The sequence below is a fragment of the Sus scrofa genome, chromosome 18, assembly GCF_054392235.1.
Source record: "Sus scrofa isolate SSC_HxYL_T2T_F1_AM1 chromosome 18, Sscrofa_HxYL_maternal_Yorkshire_Landrace_v2.0, whole genome shotgun sequence".
In the NCBI taxonomy this organism is placed as follows: domain Eukaryota; kingdom Metazoa; phylum Chordata; class Mammalia; order Artiodactyla; family Suidae; genus Sus; species Sus scrofa.
In genome coordinates this window covers 24,773,054-24,785,121 of record NC_139400.1, presented here as the reverse complement: position 1 = coordinate 24,785,121, position 12,068 = coordinate 24,773,054, and the positions used below count along the sequence as shown (strand labels likewise).

General features: G+C 45.2%; 1 protein-coding gene across 9 annotated transcripts in view; it reads left to right on the top strand.

Moving 5' to 3' along the window:
• Window positions 1–12,068, top strand: part of EXOC4 (exocyst complex component 4) — a 799,095-nt gene that overhangs the window by 15,558 nt on the left and 771,469 nt on the right. For all 9 annotated transcript variants that reach the window (XR_014833792.1, XR_014833790.1, XR_014833791.1 and 6 more), the window contains exon 2: window positions 8,284–8,473. Coding sequence is in view for 1 of the 9 variants with exons in the window: in XM_021078821.2 (XP_020934480.1) it covers window positions 8,284–8,473 (190 nt within the window). In the remaining 8 variants the exon portion in view is untranslated. The remainder of the gene's footprint in view (window positions 1–8,283; window positions 8,474–12,068) is intronic.

The window sequence follows — 12,068 nt, the reverse complement described above, 5'->3', positions numbered from 1 at the left end:
AAAAAAAAGGGATCTTTGTAAAGCTTAATGCTCAAACTATATTCAGAGTCTTTCAAAATCTCTTAGGTTTGAGTATTACGTTCTTGGAGGGACTTAGAAAAAATTGTCATTTATCTGTTTTTAGAAGGTTGTCGAGGACATTGTTTGCTATATTGTATAACATCTTATTTTAACTGAAAGGTTAAAAAAATTAGTTCTAATTTAAAGTTTACTTCTTTAGAGGAGCTTGGATCTGTCTTTTTGAGCATGAGAATTGCGTAGCTGTTTCCTTTTTGCATTGGCTGCTAGGAACCTCAGAGTTCGACAGAGGGCTCACTTCATACACACTGCGTTGGTCCCTATGACCTGCGTACCTGTGTTTTACATGTGTGTGGCCTTGTTGTCCTGCATCTCTCACTAGTTCCCCTTTCTCATTTGTGTTGTCTGTATTTTTGTATGAACTGTCTCAGATCTTTTGGAAAGAGGTGGGGTAGGATTGAAATGAAACGTGGAAGTATTATTACTCATTATTCACCACTAAATGCTGGTTGAAAGCTGTCATGCTTTGCCTGGGTTCTAACTCCTAGGTGACTTCAGAGAGCACTTGCAGAGTAAAAGCCTGCCGAGCTGTACTAACCCAGCCCCCAGCATCCTCCTCGACCTTAACTCTTATCTCTGTTGCCCCTCCTCGCTTTTCTGAAGCCACGTTGACTGCCTGGCTATTCGTTGTTCCTTGGACAGGCCAAACATAGCTGGTTTCAGGACCTGTGCCTCTTTTGCTGTCTCTGGAATCAGTTTCCCCAGATAATGCCACCTCTTCTCCCCCCCCAGCCCCGGCAGCCCCCAGCTTTCTAGAAAACTGTTCAAATGCCATCTTGATCTGAGAGGCAATTCCTGGCCTCCCTGTGTGCCAGAGTGTCCCCCTCCTCCTGCTCCCCCCCACCCCCCCGCTGGCCTTCCCATGTGCCTGCTTCCCCCACTAGACTCGATTGGAAGCTTCATGAGGGAGGGATTGCTTTTATTCACATCTGTCTTTTTAGCCACTTAGAACTGTGCCTGCTAAGTTGCAGGTGCAGTACAGACTGTTCAGTGACTAAATGAACGAAATAGGGTCCAGTGAACTGTTACTCGTCCTTTCCTAGAGATTGGGGAACAGGTATTTCTCTGTGTGAGATCGTCTAGTTGCAGTTGTTTCTTAAGGCAGGGACCCTCCGTGACCCCTTTCAGTTCCTGCCTTTTGCTGATGCTCATTATTTAGCTTTTCCTAAGCACTTAATGGAACAGCTACCAGAAGAATGTGGAGAAAAGCTCTGATGTTAGTTTATAAGTAACCCTCAGGAATTTGCCAATGGGGGAGGCTTGGCTTTAGGGGGTTTGGGCGAACAGTGTTGTGATTCACAAATGATTGATTTTGTTTCTAACAACGCATCAGCCCACATGTTGAGGGCACTTGATGTTTACAAAGCACGTTCACACACTTCTCTAGTCCTCACGGTAACCTGGAGAGGCAGGTGCTCTTACTATCTTGTCTATTTGATAAGGAAAGAAACAGATCCAAAGCCGTGAAGTGACTTGCCCAAGGTCAGAGAGCTCGAAAGTCGCAGACAGCTTATGGTTGACCTTGTTTTGAGAGGACTAAGACACCCCTGGTGTATTGCTCATGGTGGTATTCTAGATGAGTGTTTTTTTCTTGTTGCATCCTCTTACTCTGTCTTTGACAGTTACTGTTCCTCTTGAGTGATGGGTTACCTTTGGGTTTCTAACGCTATTTTCATAGGTGTGCTTTTTCTTGTATTTGATCTTCCTTTTGTCTTTTTAAAGAGTAATACTGGCTTTTGTGTATTTTCTCCTGTCTGGACTCCATTACTCTATTAAGTCCAAAATGAAAGCAAAATTGCTCCGTAGAAGGAGCCAGCGATGGTGACTAGTTATTTTCCTTTCAAAGCACTTGACCGGCTACACTGAAATACAGAGGCTGGTATCAGAAAGGAAACTGACAAATTTAGTTTTAGATCTGTAGTTATTTACCCTGGGTTTTTATGCTTGTTTGTTTGTAGGGCTTGCTTGGAGCCGATGGTGGTGAATTCACTAGAACCATTTAACTTGTGTGTTCTACCAGGTGCTGTTAACCATAGCTTAGCATAGGTACCATGGTCCTTTTAGCCCATCAGGTAAATAGATTCCTTCCTGGGATTAATTAGTCATGGTTGGAGATGTAATTCATCCTGCAAATGCCAGAGCTGTCTTAGTGATCCAGAAATGTTTCTGTGCCCAGCTGAACTGGAATCTGTGCTTTTTTTTTTTTTTTTTTTTGTCTTTTTACCTTTTCTGGCGCGGCTCCCAGGGCATATGGAGGTTCCCAGGCTAGGGGTCTAACCAGAGCTGTAGCTGCCGGCCTACATCACAGCCACAGCAACGTGGGATCCAAGCCGCGTCTGTGACCTACACCATGGCTCACGGCAATGCCGGATCCTTAGCCCACTGAGCAAGGCCCAGGACTGAACCCGCAACCTCATCGTTCCTAGTCACATTCGTTAACCATTGCGCCACAACGGGAACTCCTGGAATCTGTGCTTTTTATGTGCCTCCATGAACTTGGCAATGGTTTGGAAAGCATCGTGGTTTTGACATAGGAATGGAAAAATCTCTACAGAATGACTGAGTGACTTGATGGCATCATGAGATGGCAGCTTTACATAGTTTCTCCTGTTTCATGTCTTCTTTTAGGTCATGGCTTTTAAACATCCTTGTCCAGATTCAAGATTGTTGCTGCTAACAAAGCTGCTGAGTGCTCTGTGCACATCTCCCATTGTCCACTCCTTTCTTTACACGAGAGCGGTAGCTTGACGAGGGTGTGGTTCTGCAGCCTTGGAGCTGAAGTCAGGAAGGGCAGGACTTCGTAACATGTATGGTGGAAAGGGCATGGGTTTTAGAGTCTAGCACACTGAGTTTTTTAATTTCATTTGGGATGTTGTTAGCTGTGTGCTGGTTTGCATGTGACTTGACATCTCTGTTGCTTTGATTCCTATCTGTAAAAAGATGGTGATACTGTCTCACCAGACGGTTTTTGAGTATCGCCTTAGACCACGTGGGCAAAAGAACTTCTGCAATGTCTGGTGTTTAATAGAAACCCAGTTATTTATATCCCCTGCCTCACTTTGACCTTCTTTTCTCAAAATGTGGGACACAGGGATGCATGTAAATGTGTCCATTTAATTTTCAAATTTCCAAAGTCGGGGAATGAGAGCTAGATTGTCAGCACTTACTGTCAGATCTTCGATCATTTTTGGACTCAATCTTTATGAAAATACTATAGCGTTTTAGTCTACATTATTAGAAATTGAGCACCCATATTACGGGATATAGAAGCTTTTTCTCTTTGGACTGGTCACCCCCATAATAGGAGTATGTTGTGTCAGTTACGAGTACCACATCTCCAGAGGCAGGATAGAGAACCTTAGGAGCCAGGCTATCCAGATTTGAAGCCTGTCTCTGCTGCTTAAAAGTTCTGTGCCTCTAAACCACAACTTGGTCTCCTCATATGTAAAAAGAGGGGGAATAATTGCACCTGCTTCACAGGGTTGTTGTCAGGAATAAATTATTATGTGCAAACCTCTTAGATTAATGTGGTGAAATAGAGGGTTAACCATTTTCGAGGGGGCTTCAGAAGAAATGAACAAGGCCTGTAGGCTGCCACGTTGTGGAAGAAACAGATGAAGAAATTGGAGGTGTTGAACCTGAGAAGAAAGAAGTACTGAGAGCCCTTTACCATTTAAAGAGAGATTTTTATGGAAGAGGAAATACTTGTTTTATGTTACTGAAAAAGGTGGAACTGGGATCAATGGGTAGAAATTATAAAGAGGCTGATTGTACTTTATTGAAATGAAAGGCTTTGTAACACGTAGGGTTGTTCAGAGTTGCAGTGAATGGCTTTGTGAGCCAGTGAGCTTTCCCTCCCACAGAGGCTTAGAAGGCTGAGGGGAGCTTCCTGACCTGGCAGGCAGTGTGAACTGGATGATCAAGTCACTGGCTTAAAGTCAGATGATCCCACCCTGACGTTTGCTAGGTTTCGGGAACTTTTCTCCCTCGAGTTCATCAACTTTTATGGTCGGTCTTTCATTCATTTTGCAAATCTTCATCATGTGAGACATTGTATTTCTGGTCTCATTTTGCAGAGAAGAAAGCAGGTTGGAAATGAATCTCTGTTTCCCATCTGCTGTTGCTTGCCACCATGCAGTCCGTGGAGGAACCCAGCGGATTTGGTTTCATTATTGTTGGGAGACTGTTCTCTTTGGGAGGGTCATGTTTCTGAAGTTCTTGTGAGCAAAGCACTGGTTGGAGATTCTTGGGCATGTTCAGATGTTTGGAGGATAGGGGTAATCTTTGCCTCTAGAGCAAAGGCCAAGCATGTTAACTGTCGGGTATAAAAGATTCAGTGTCTTAAGTTGATGGTTCCTTTTCAGCAACTCAGTATGTGTAGGTATCCATTGGGGTCCATTTGCCCAACACTCATGGGACTTGGGGGACAGGGGAACCTGATAGAAATACACTGATGCTCGTGCTGCTTGCTGTGCTGTGAGTAATAAAGTCCTAAGCTTCTGACCTGGGAGTTGTATGACCTCTCCCAGTATCCATGAAACTGTGGCAGGCTAACTTGTTAGCTTGTAAGTGTGATAAAAATCTCAAAATCTTAACAATTCTTTTTTTTTTTTTTTTAACTTTTATCCTATTCTTTTTTTTTTTTTTTTTTTTAAATCTTCATGATTCTTGATGTTAAGGAGTAAAGTGAAAGAGGGGTCAAATCTCAGGCCCAGTGCCGAATGATCTAGTGTTTGGGGTGATGAAGCTTGAATCTTTGTCTCCGAAGGATGCCGTTACCATGACATTGTGGAAAAATGCTACTGCCTTTTCTGCTGTTGCCCTAACAATGACAGCCAGCAACCACTGCCGGCATTTGTGGAGTGCTAGTGATATGCCAGGCCTCGTTCGATCTCATTTAATTCTCACCTACCACCCTATAAGGAAGGTTACTTATCGTTTCCATTTTATAGATGAGCAGATAAGATACTGTGACCAAGATCCTGTGGGCAGTGATGGTGGAGCCAGGGTGCTAATCCAGGCAGTTGGATTCCAGAGCCTACAACTCTAGCAGGTAGAAGCAAAATCTGAAAACAGACCGAGCTGGGTTTTGAATCCCTGCATTATCTCCCTCCCCCTCATTGGGTGAGGTGGAGCAAATTAATGTACCTTCTTCAAATCTCATGTTGCTTCGTCTTTAAAAAAGAGAGACCCTCTCCAGTGGGCTGTTCTGAGGGTTAAACATACCTTCTATAAAATGAACAACCTCTCTAGATATTACTATTACTACTTTTCTGTAGTTAAACAATAACCAAAAAACTTTAGTGGTTTTGTCCTCAGAGTTCTTTAAGTATTTTTGACTAAAGGCAAAATGCCATTCAGCCCAGTTGACATCGAGAGAATGAATTTCTGGGAGTTCCCATTGTGGCTCAGTGGAAATGTATCCATGAGGATGTGGGTTTGATCCTCGCCTTGCTCAGTGAGTTAAGTATCTGACATTAGAGTGAGCTGTGGTTTAGGTCACAGACATGGTTGGGATTTGGCATTGCTGTGGCTGTGCTGTAGGTTGGCAGCTATAGCTCCCCCCAGAAAAAAGAAAGAAAAAAAAAAAAAAAAAGAAGTTCCCGTTGTGGCTCAGTGATTAGCGAATCCGACTAGGGACCATGAGGTTGCGGGTTCGATCCCTGGCCTTGCTCAGTGGGTTAAGGATCTGGCGTTGCTGTGAGCTGTGGTGTACGTCACAGACATGGCTTGGATCTGGCATTGCTGTGGCTCTGGCGAAGGCCGGCAGCAACAGCTCCGATTCGACCCCAAGCCTAGGAACCTCCATATGCCATGGGTGCGGCCCTCAAAAGACAAAAAGAGGATGAATTTCTGGAGTGCCCTGATGGCTCAGCAGGTTAAAGACCTGGCGTGGTCCCTGCTGTGTCGCAGGTTTGATCTCTGGCCCAGGAACTTCTGCATGCTGTAGGTGTGGCCAAAAAAGGAGGATGAATCTGAAATGCAGGGCGACATGGCATAGGCTGGATCCTTGTATAAATATTTTCTCTGAAAATGAAATTAGAACCTAGCCCCCCCACCCCCGACCCAGTTTAGTGTCTCATCTTGGCTTGAGTAACCCTCTCTGTTTTCTAAATAACTCCTAATGCTGTGGTAATGTGTTACACTGACAGCTGATGCCCCTGAGAAATTGTCCTCTCTCTCAGCCTGACATTTTCCTTAATGGTAATTCCACTAGTTACTGTAAACAGTGGGAGATGTTGGGCACGGTTCCTTCCACAGAGGGGGCGGTGGGGGGGGTCACACAGCGTCATGACGATGCCTGGCCGATCCCCTGTAGCTTTGAAAAGTCTGTGGCTGTGATGGGGGGCGAAGGGGGGAAGTAGGAGAGTTAAATATCCAGGAGCTCTTCCCTTTGGGACAGTTGATAAATTGAAAGCCTTTTCTGATGGTGCTTGACTCGAGATTCACAGCCTGGAAGGTATCAGATTTAAAGAGCAATGTTATGTATCATTGAAACAACAGGTGGACATCCTTCGCCATCCTGTACCCGAATATTGCAAGTAAGATTGGGAGCTCTGCTTTTACAACCAGATTCCCCCTAAGTTCTCCGCTCTGATTTACTTCATTAGTCAAATGCCCATGTGGTATTTTCTACCTGAAGGGAAGCTTGGCGGTCGTCTGCCCGGGTGACAGAGGAGGACACAGGACCTGGTGTGGGAAAGGCCTTCCTTCAAGTCTCGGGGTTCTCAGTGTGTGGTTTTCCTTGAGTGTATGTCACAGCCCTTAGAGACTTGGGTGTTGTCTTCACTCCCTGTCAGTCTCTCCGCACCCGCACCCCACTTTATGCTGGACCCCATCTCTGGGCATCCCTAGCACATGTACAAAATTCGTTTTGGAGGTTAGGTCTGCTGAGTCTCCCTCCAGATGGAAAGAACAATGTTATACGTCAGGTGCCTCATGCAGGAAGATCTTTTGCTCTACGTGGCCGCTGGGAGAAGGCTGTCGTACAGTATCGCGCTGGCAAAAATGCGAGGAGGGGACACGCGATTGATTCCCTGACAGATCCTTTCTGAAGGCAGTTCTAATGATCGACTCAGAATTGACGGCATCCCTCTTTGAGAGCCTAAACCACCCCCTCCCTAAATTAAAAAAGATGAACGGAACAGAGTCTGCTGCATGTATAAGCTGACAACCGAGGGAATTTAATGAAACCCTAAATTACCGCAGCCAACAGATAAGAGGAAAAGGTTTCTTTGTTACTGATTATAACACTAAATTAAAAAAAAAATTATCCAAGAGAGATAATAGAAGAAACAAAGCTCTGTGGCCCATGTATCAAACGAAGTTATTGGAAGATTTTTTTAATAAGTGTATCTATCTCATTCCCGGCTTATTGTTGATTCATATCAATCTTGTTAGTGCTGTTGGAAGAATAGTGAATGGGGGGACTCTCTCGTAGGATAGCTGATATTATTGCTGTTGCAGTGGATTTTAGAATGACTGTGACCTTATTTGGGGGCTCGGTTCCAAATTCAGGTCATTGGGATGAACTGTTGGGAAGGTGGTTCCTCAGTGCAGAAGCACCTGTGTAGTTGGGAGGCTTTCGGCTCTATATAAAAGAAGACCAGGCCAAAGTGACTTAACAGTGGATGTTATCTCCCTTCACAAGCAGTTGCAAAGTAAGGCAGCTGTGGGCTGGCTGCTTTGGGGGCCCAGGGACGTCATGGCAGTAGCTTGGCGCATGTGTCTTAGCTTTCTTGTTCAGGACTGTAAAACAGCTAGTGGATTGGAGTATTTTGTCATTGTATGACAATCGCAGTGTTGGGAAAAGGCACCTGCTTCCTGTGCATCTTGTTGCAAGAAAACCATTCCTAGATGCCCTGAGGTCTCATTGGCCGGGCTTGCCACTGGTAAGGGCAATGGAAGTTGCGGAGTTCCTCCAGCAAATTGAGAGCTGCTCAGACTCTTGGAGAGTTCATGCTGGCTGTTCACCTGACCTTGCCAAGGGGAAAAGGGAAGGGAAGGCCTCCTCAGCAAGGCAAACCAGTAAATCCACTTAGATGGGCTCCTGGAATATACTGTGCACATGGTTCCATCTTTTCTCTTAGTAACCTGTGTCATGTCCTAGTGAGTGAGATGAATGTGCTCGCGTTGCCGAAGTCCCCTTTCTTGTACCTTTGGCGTTCGCATTGGACGCGGCTTGATCTATTCTGTCTTAACCAGGACCCTCTCGACCAGTGATGACGTTGAAGACCGAGAAAACGAGAAGGGGCGCCTGGAAGAGGCCTACGAGAAGTGTGACCGAGACCTGGATGAACTGATCGTGCAGCACTACACAGAACTGACGACAGCCATTCGCACGTACCAGAGCATCACAGAGCGCATCACCAACTCCCGGAACAAGATAAAGCAGGTGGGCCTCCATCCTGCTGGTCTGGCCATTGCAGGGCCTTCCCTTTGCCCAGGCGTTGTAGCTCGGGGAGGTGCTCTGGTGGTGGTAATGGCCTTCACGGGTGATTCGCAGTGATGCTTTGCAAGGAGTTTTGTAAGTTTCTGGAAGGCCGGGCTGAAGAGGATCACAGAAGGCATCTGGCGTTGCTGCGTTTTTCCCGTGTGTCTGATCCTTGACTCTGGCCATTACTTGTCCTTGCCGCGTGAAATGACACAAAGGAGAGGGCCTCAATTTGAGGAAGCCTAAAGGGGAGATGTTTTAAGCCTCTAGGGCCTTTTACTGTTAGTGAGTGTCATTTTAATGTATCAAATGTACTTAATATGCTCACATTACACATGAGTGTGTGTGTGTGTGTGTGTGTGTGTGTTTGCTGTAGCAGTTGAACATTAAAAAAAAAATTCTGATTTTTGAATCTGTCACTCCATTTGAGGTTGGTTGTGATTGCTGTTAAGTCAGTGTTCGTTCTTGCTAACTTGGGAGAAGAAAAATCTAACTTACAAGTTATTTAAACATAGTTAAAATATTATGAATCCTGAAATTCTTGAAGATCATTCTTTAGTGACAAGCATGTATTAATTTTTATTTTGTAATTGTGTTACATATCTTGAGCTGTTCCTCTTATTTTCTTTCTCTCTTCCTCCCCCTCTTCCCTCTTCTTGGCTCATCCTTCCTACCCCCTCACCTCCTTCCTCTCAGGGTTGGTCTTGGAAAACCTTTTCACTCTCGAATGCCGACTTCTTAGTCGCTGAAGGATAAAGTGGGTTCATCGGGTATTTCTATATTTGGTCAAGGGACGAGCTACTCAAATGAAGGTTATGTACTGTCACATCATGGTGATGTGGTTCTCGGCTGTGCATTTTGAGGGTCACTCCTTTAATACTTAGACTTCCACTTTCTGATAAATAACACCTGCCAGCACTTAGCACTGCTTCCTTGCCAAGCATGATTAAGGTCTGTTTCTCACTCAACAAGTATAGAATTTGAACTCTGGTCTCCCTGCTCTGAGATGCTTTTTGCTGGTTTTCAGACGTCGTTTAAGCATAAGCTGCTTCTTTGTAAATGAGATTTTGCAGAACCCCAGCATACAAGCCACCTCTTGTTTTGTTGGGGTTAGAGATGCAAAGGCTCATACTGGGCCCCTTAGCACTCAGCAGCTGACCTTCCAGCACTGTGGCCAGAGGGCTGCATAGACCGTTTGAAGCACTACCTACCTTGTGCTGTTGGATCGGTTCAGGAGTTCCCTGGTCTGGACCTGCCCAGTGATAGCTGTGCTTACAACAGCCTCCCGTGTCTTCTCCCCTGCCCTCTAGCCTTATGTTATGGTGTGAGTAGATACATAAATGATTCTTCTAAGAATGCTGTTAAAAAGTTTGGGCCTCCAAGAGCACGGTTTCACTCTCAGAAGGCTCATAACCTTTTTTTGCAGCAATGTGCCAACCTCTTCACATTTTAAAATTAACTGGGCAGTTTCAAAAGGAATCCTACCGTTCTTAGCCTTTTCAAGTGGTGAGTTCATCCTATGGATTGATCTGAAACAAGGTAAAGCTATAGATGATTGACTCCAGATTTAAAGTAACTGTAGTCCGTTTTGACCCAATATGCTAAGCTCAGGAGGGGTCAGAAAACGAATGTATAGCGCGGCTGACCTGCTGGCTTTGCCTCGGGTAATCACAGTGAGGGTGAAGGAGCTCGTGGTACTGGTGTTTTCTGATGAGTGCCCTTGACTGGAAGGACTTTGTCCTAGTCTCAGGGCAAGCAGTGCGGTGGTTTCTGCCTTGACTCCCTATCACTCTGAGTCGATAGGATCTTGGCCGAAACAGAGTATTGGCTGGTGCTGAAACGGAAGAGCCTCAGCGTGAGGATTTCACATTTGTTCGAGTCGCCGGAGTCTTGGCACTGCCCTCATTTTTAAGAGTGCGGGAGTTTTGAGCACAAGAAAACAACAAAGACAACTTTGTGTCTATGACGTCAGGCAGTTGTCAAGAAAGTAAATGTCACAGAACTCTGAGGGCTTCGCTTCAGTCTTGGCAAGAGAAAGAACGGGCTAAATCTCTTTTCAAAGAAGCCTTTAATGATTGACACAGGGAAGAAGAAAACTGTTGGGGGGAGAAATGAAAGCGAATTTGTTTTCGCTGTGTAATTTGACAATTTTGTACTGTGAAAGTCCACTGCGGATCACCAAGGAAACACTGATGATTCCGCACTAATCTTTGCCTGTCATTTTTGGTTTTTACTTGCACTTTGGATTATATACAAAAAAAAAGTGTGTGTATTTTTAAAGTACAAATGCGGATGATTCAGTAATCACTGGATTCCCTTATTTCAGGGCCAAGCAAGATGTTGAGAAGGTGTGGATCTGAGTTGACATTTTCTTTCTGCTCTCTGCCAAAAGAGTGGAATGAGGACTTACTCAACAAATATTTGCGCCGTATGCTGGGACTGTTTTAGATTCTGAGATCTGCTTTCGATTTCCATAGAATGGAAACCACCAGTCCCTGTCTTCATGGGGCTTACAGGCTGGTGGGAGGAGACAGGAAGACAGATGAGATGTAGCAACACAGATTTAGCCTTTGTAATGTATTAAGTGTCTGTTTTGTGCTGAGCATTGCTCTAGGTCCTGGGGTTTAGAAGTGAATAAAATAGACAAAATTTCCTGTTCTTGTGGATTTTACATACTCGATTAGGGAGACAGGCTATTTTTTTTTTTTTTTTTTTCTTTTTTGGCTGGACCTGTAGCTTGTGAGAGTTCCAGGGCCAGGGATCAAACCCATGACACAGCAACAACCCGAGCCATAGCAGTGACAGTGCCGGGTCCTCAACCCACTGAGCCACAAGGGAATGCCAATAAATTAAGGAGTAAAAGAGGTTATAACAGGTGATAAGAAATGCTAGGCTTAAAAAAACAAAACAAAACAACAAGGAAGGGAGTTCTTGTGGCTCAGTGGTAACGAACACAACTAGTATCCATGAGGATATGAGTTCGATCCCTGGCCTCGCTCAGTGGGTTAAGGATCCAGTGTGGCTGTAGCTTAGGCCAGCAGTTGCAGCTCTGATTTGACCCCTAGCCTGGGAACTTTGATATACTGTGCCTGCACCCTAAAAAGTGTGCGCGCGCGCGCGCACACACACACACACACACACACAGCCAGCAAGGAAGAAGAGTAGGGAGTTGCTGTTTTGAACAGAGTGGTCAGGGAATGCTTCACTGAGGTTATATTCAAGTCAGCACTGGAAGGAGGTGACAGAGAGTCTGGAAAAGCACCCCAGGAAGAAGGAATAGCAGATATAGAAAGTTCCAGAAGCAGGAACATGATTGGAATTGGGGGAAAGCTGTGCAGAGGCCAGTGGGGCTGGAGTGGGAAGTGGGGAGAAGGAACAGAGATGAGAGAGCTGAAGGGTGAGCTGTGGTGGAGGGTCATGTCATGTGGGGTCTTTCTTTTTTTCTTTTTGTCTTTTTGCCATTTCTTGGGCTGCTCCCGTGGTATATGGAGGTTCCCAGGCTAGGGGTCAAATTGGAGCTGTAGCCGCTGGCCTACACCACAGCCATAGCAACACA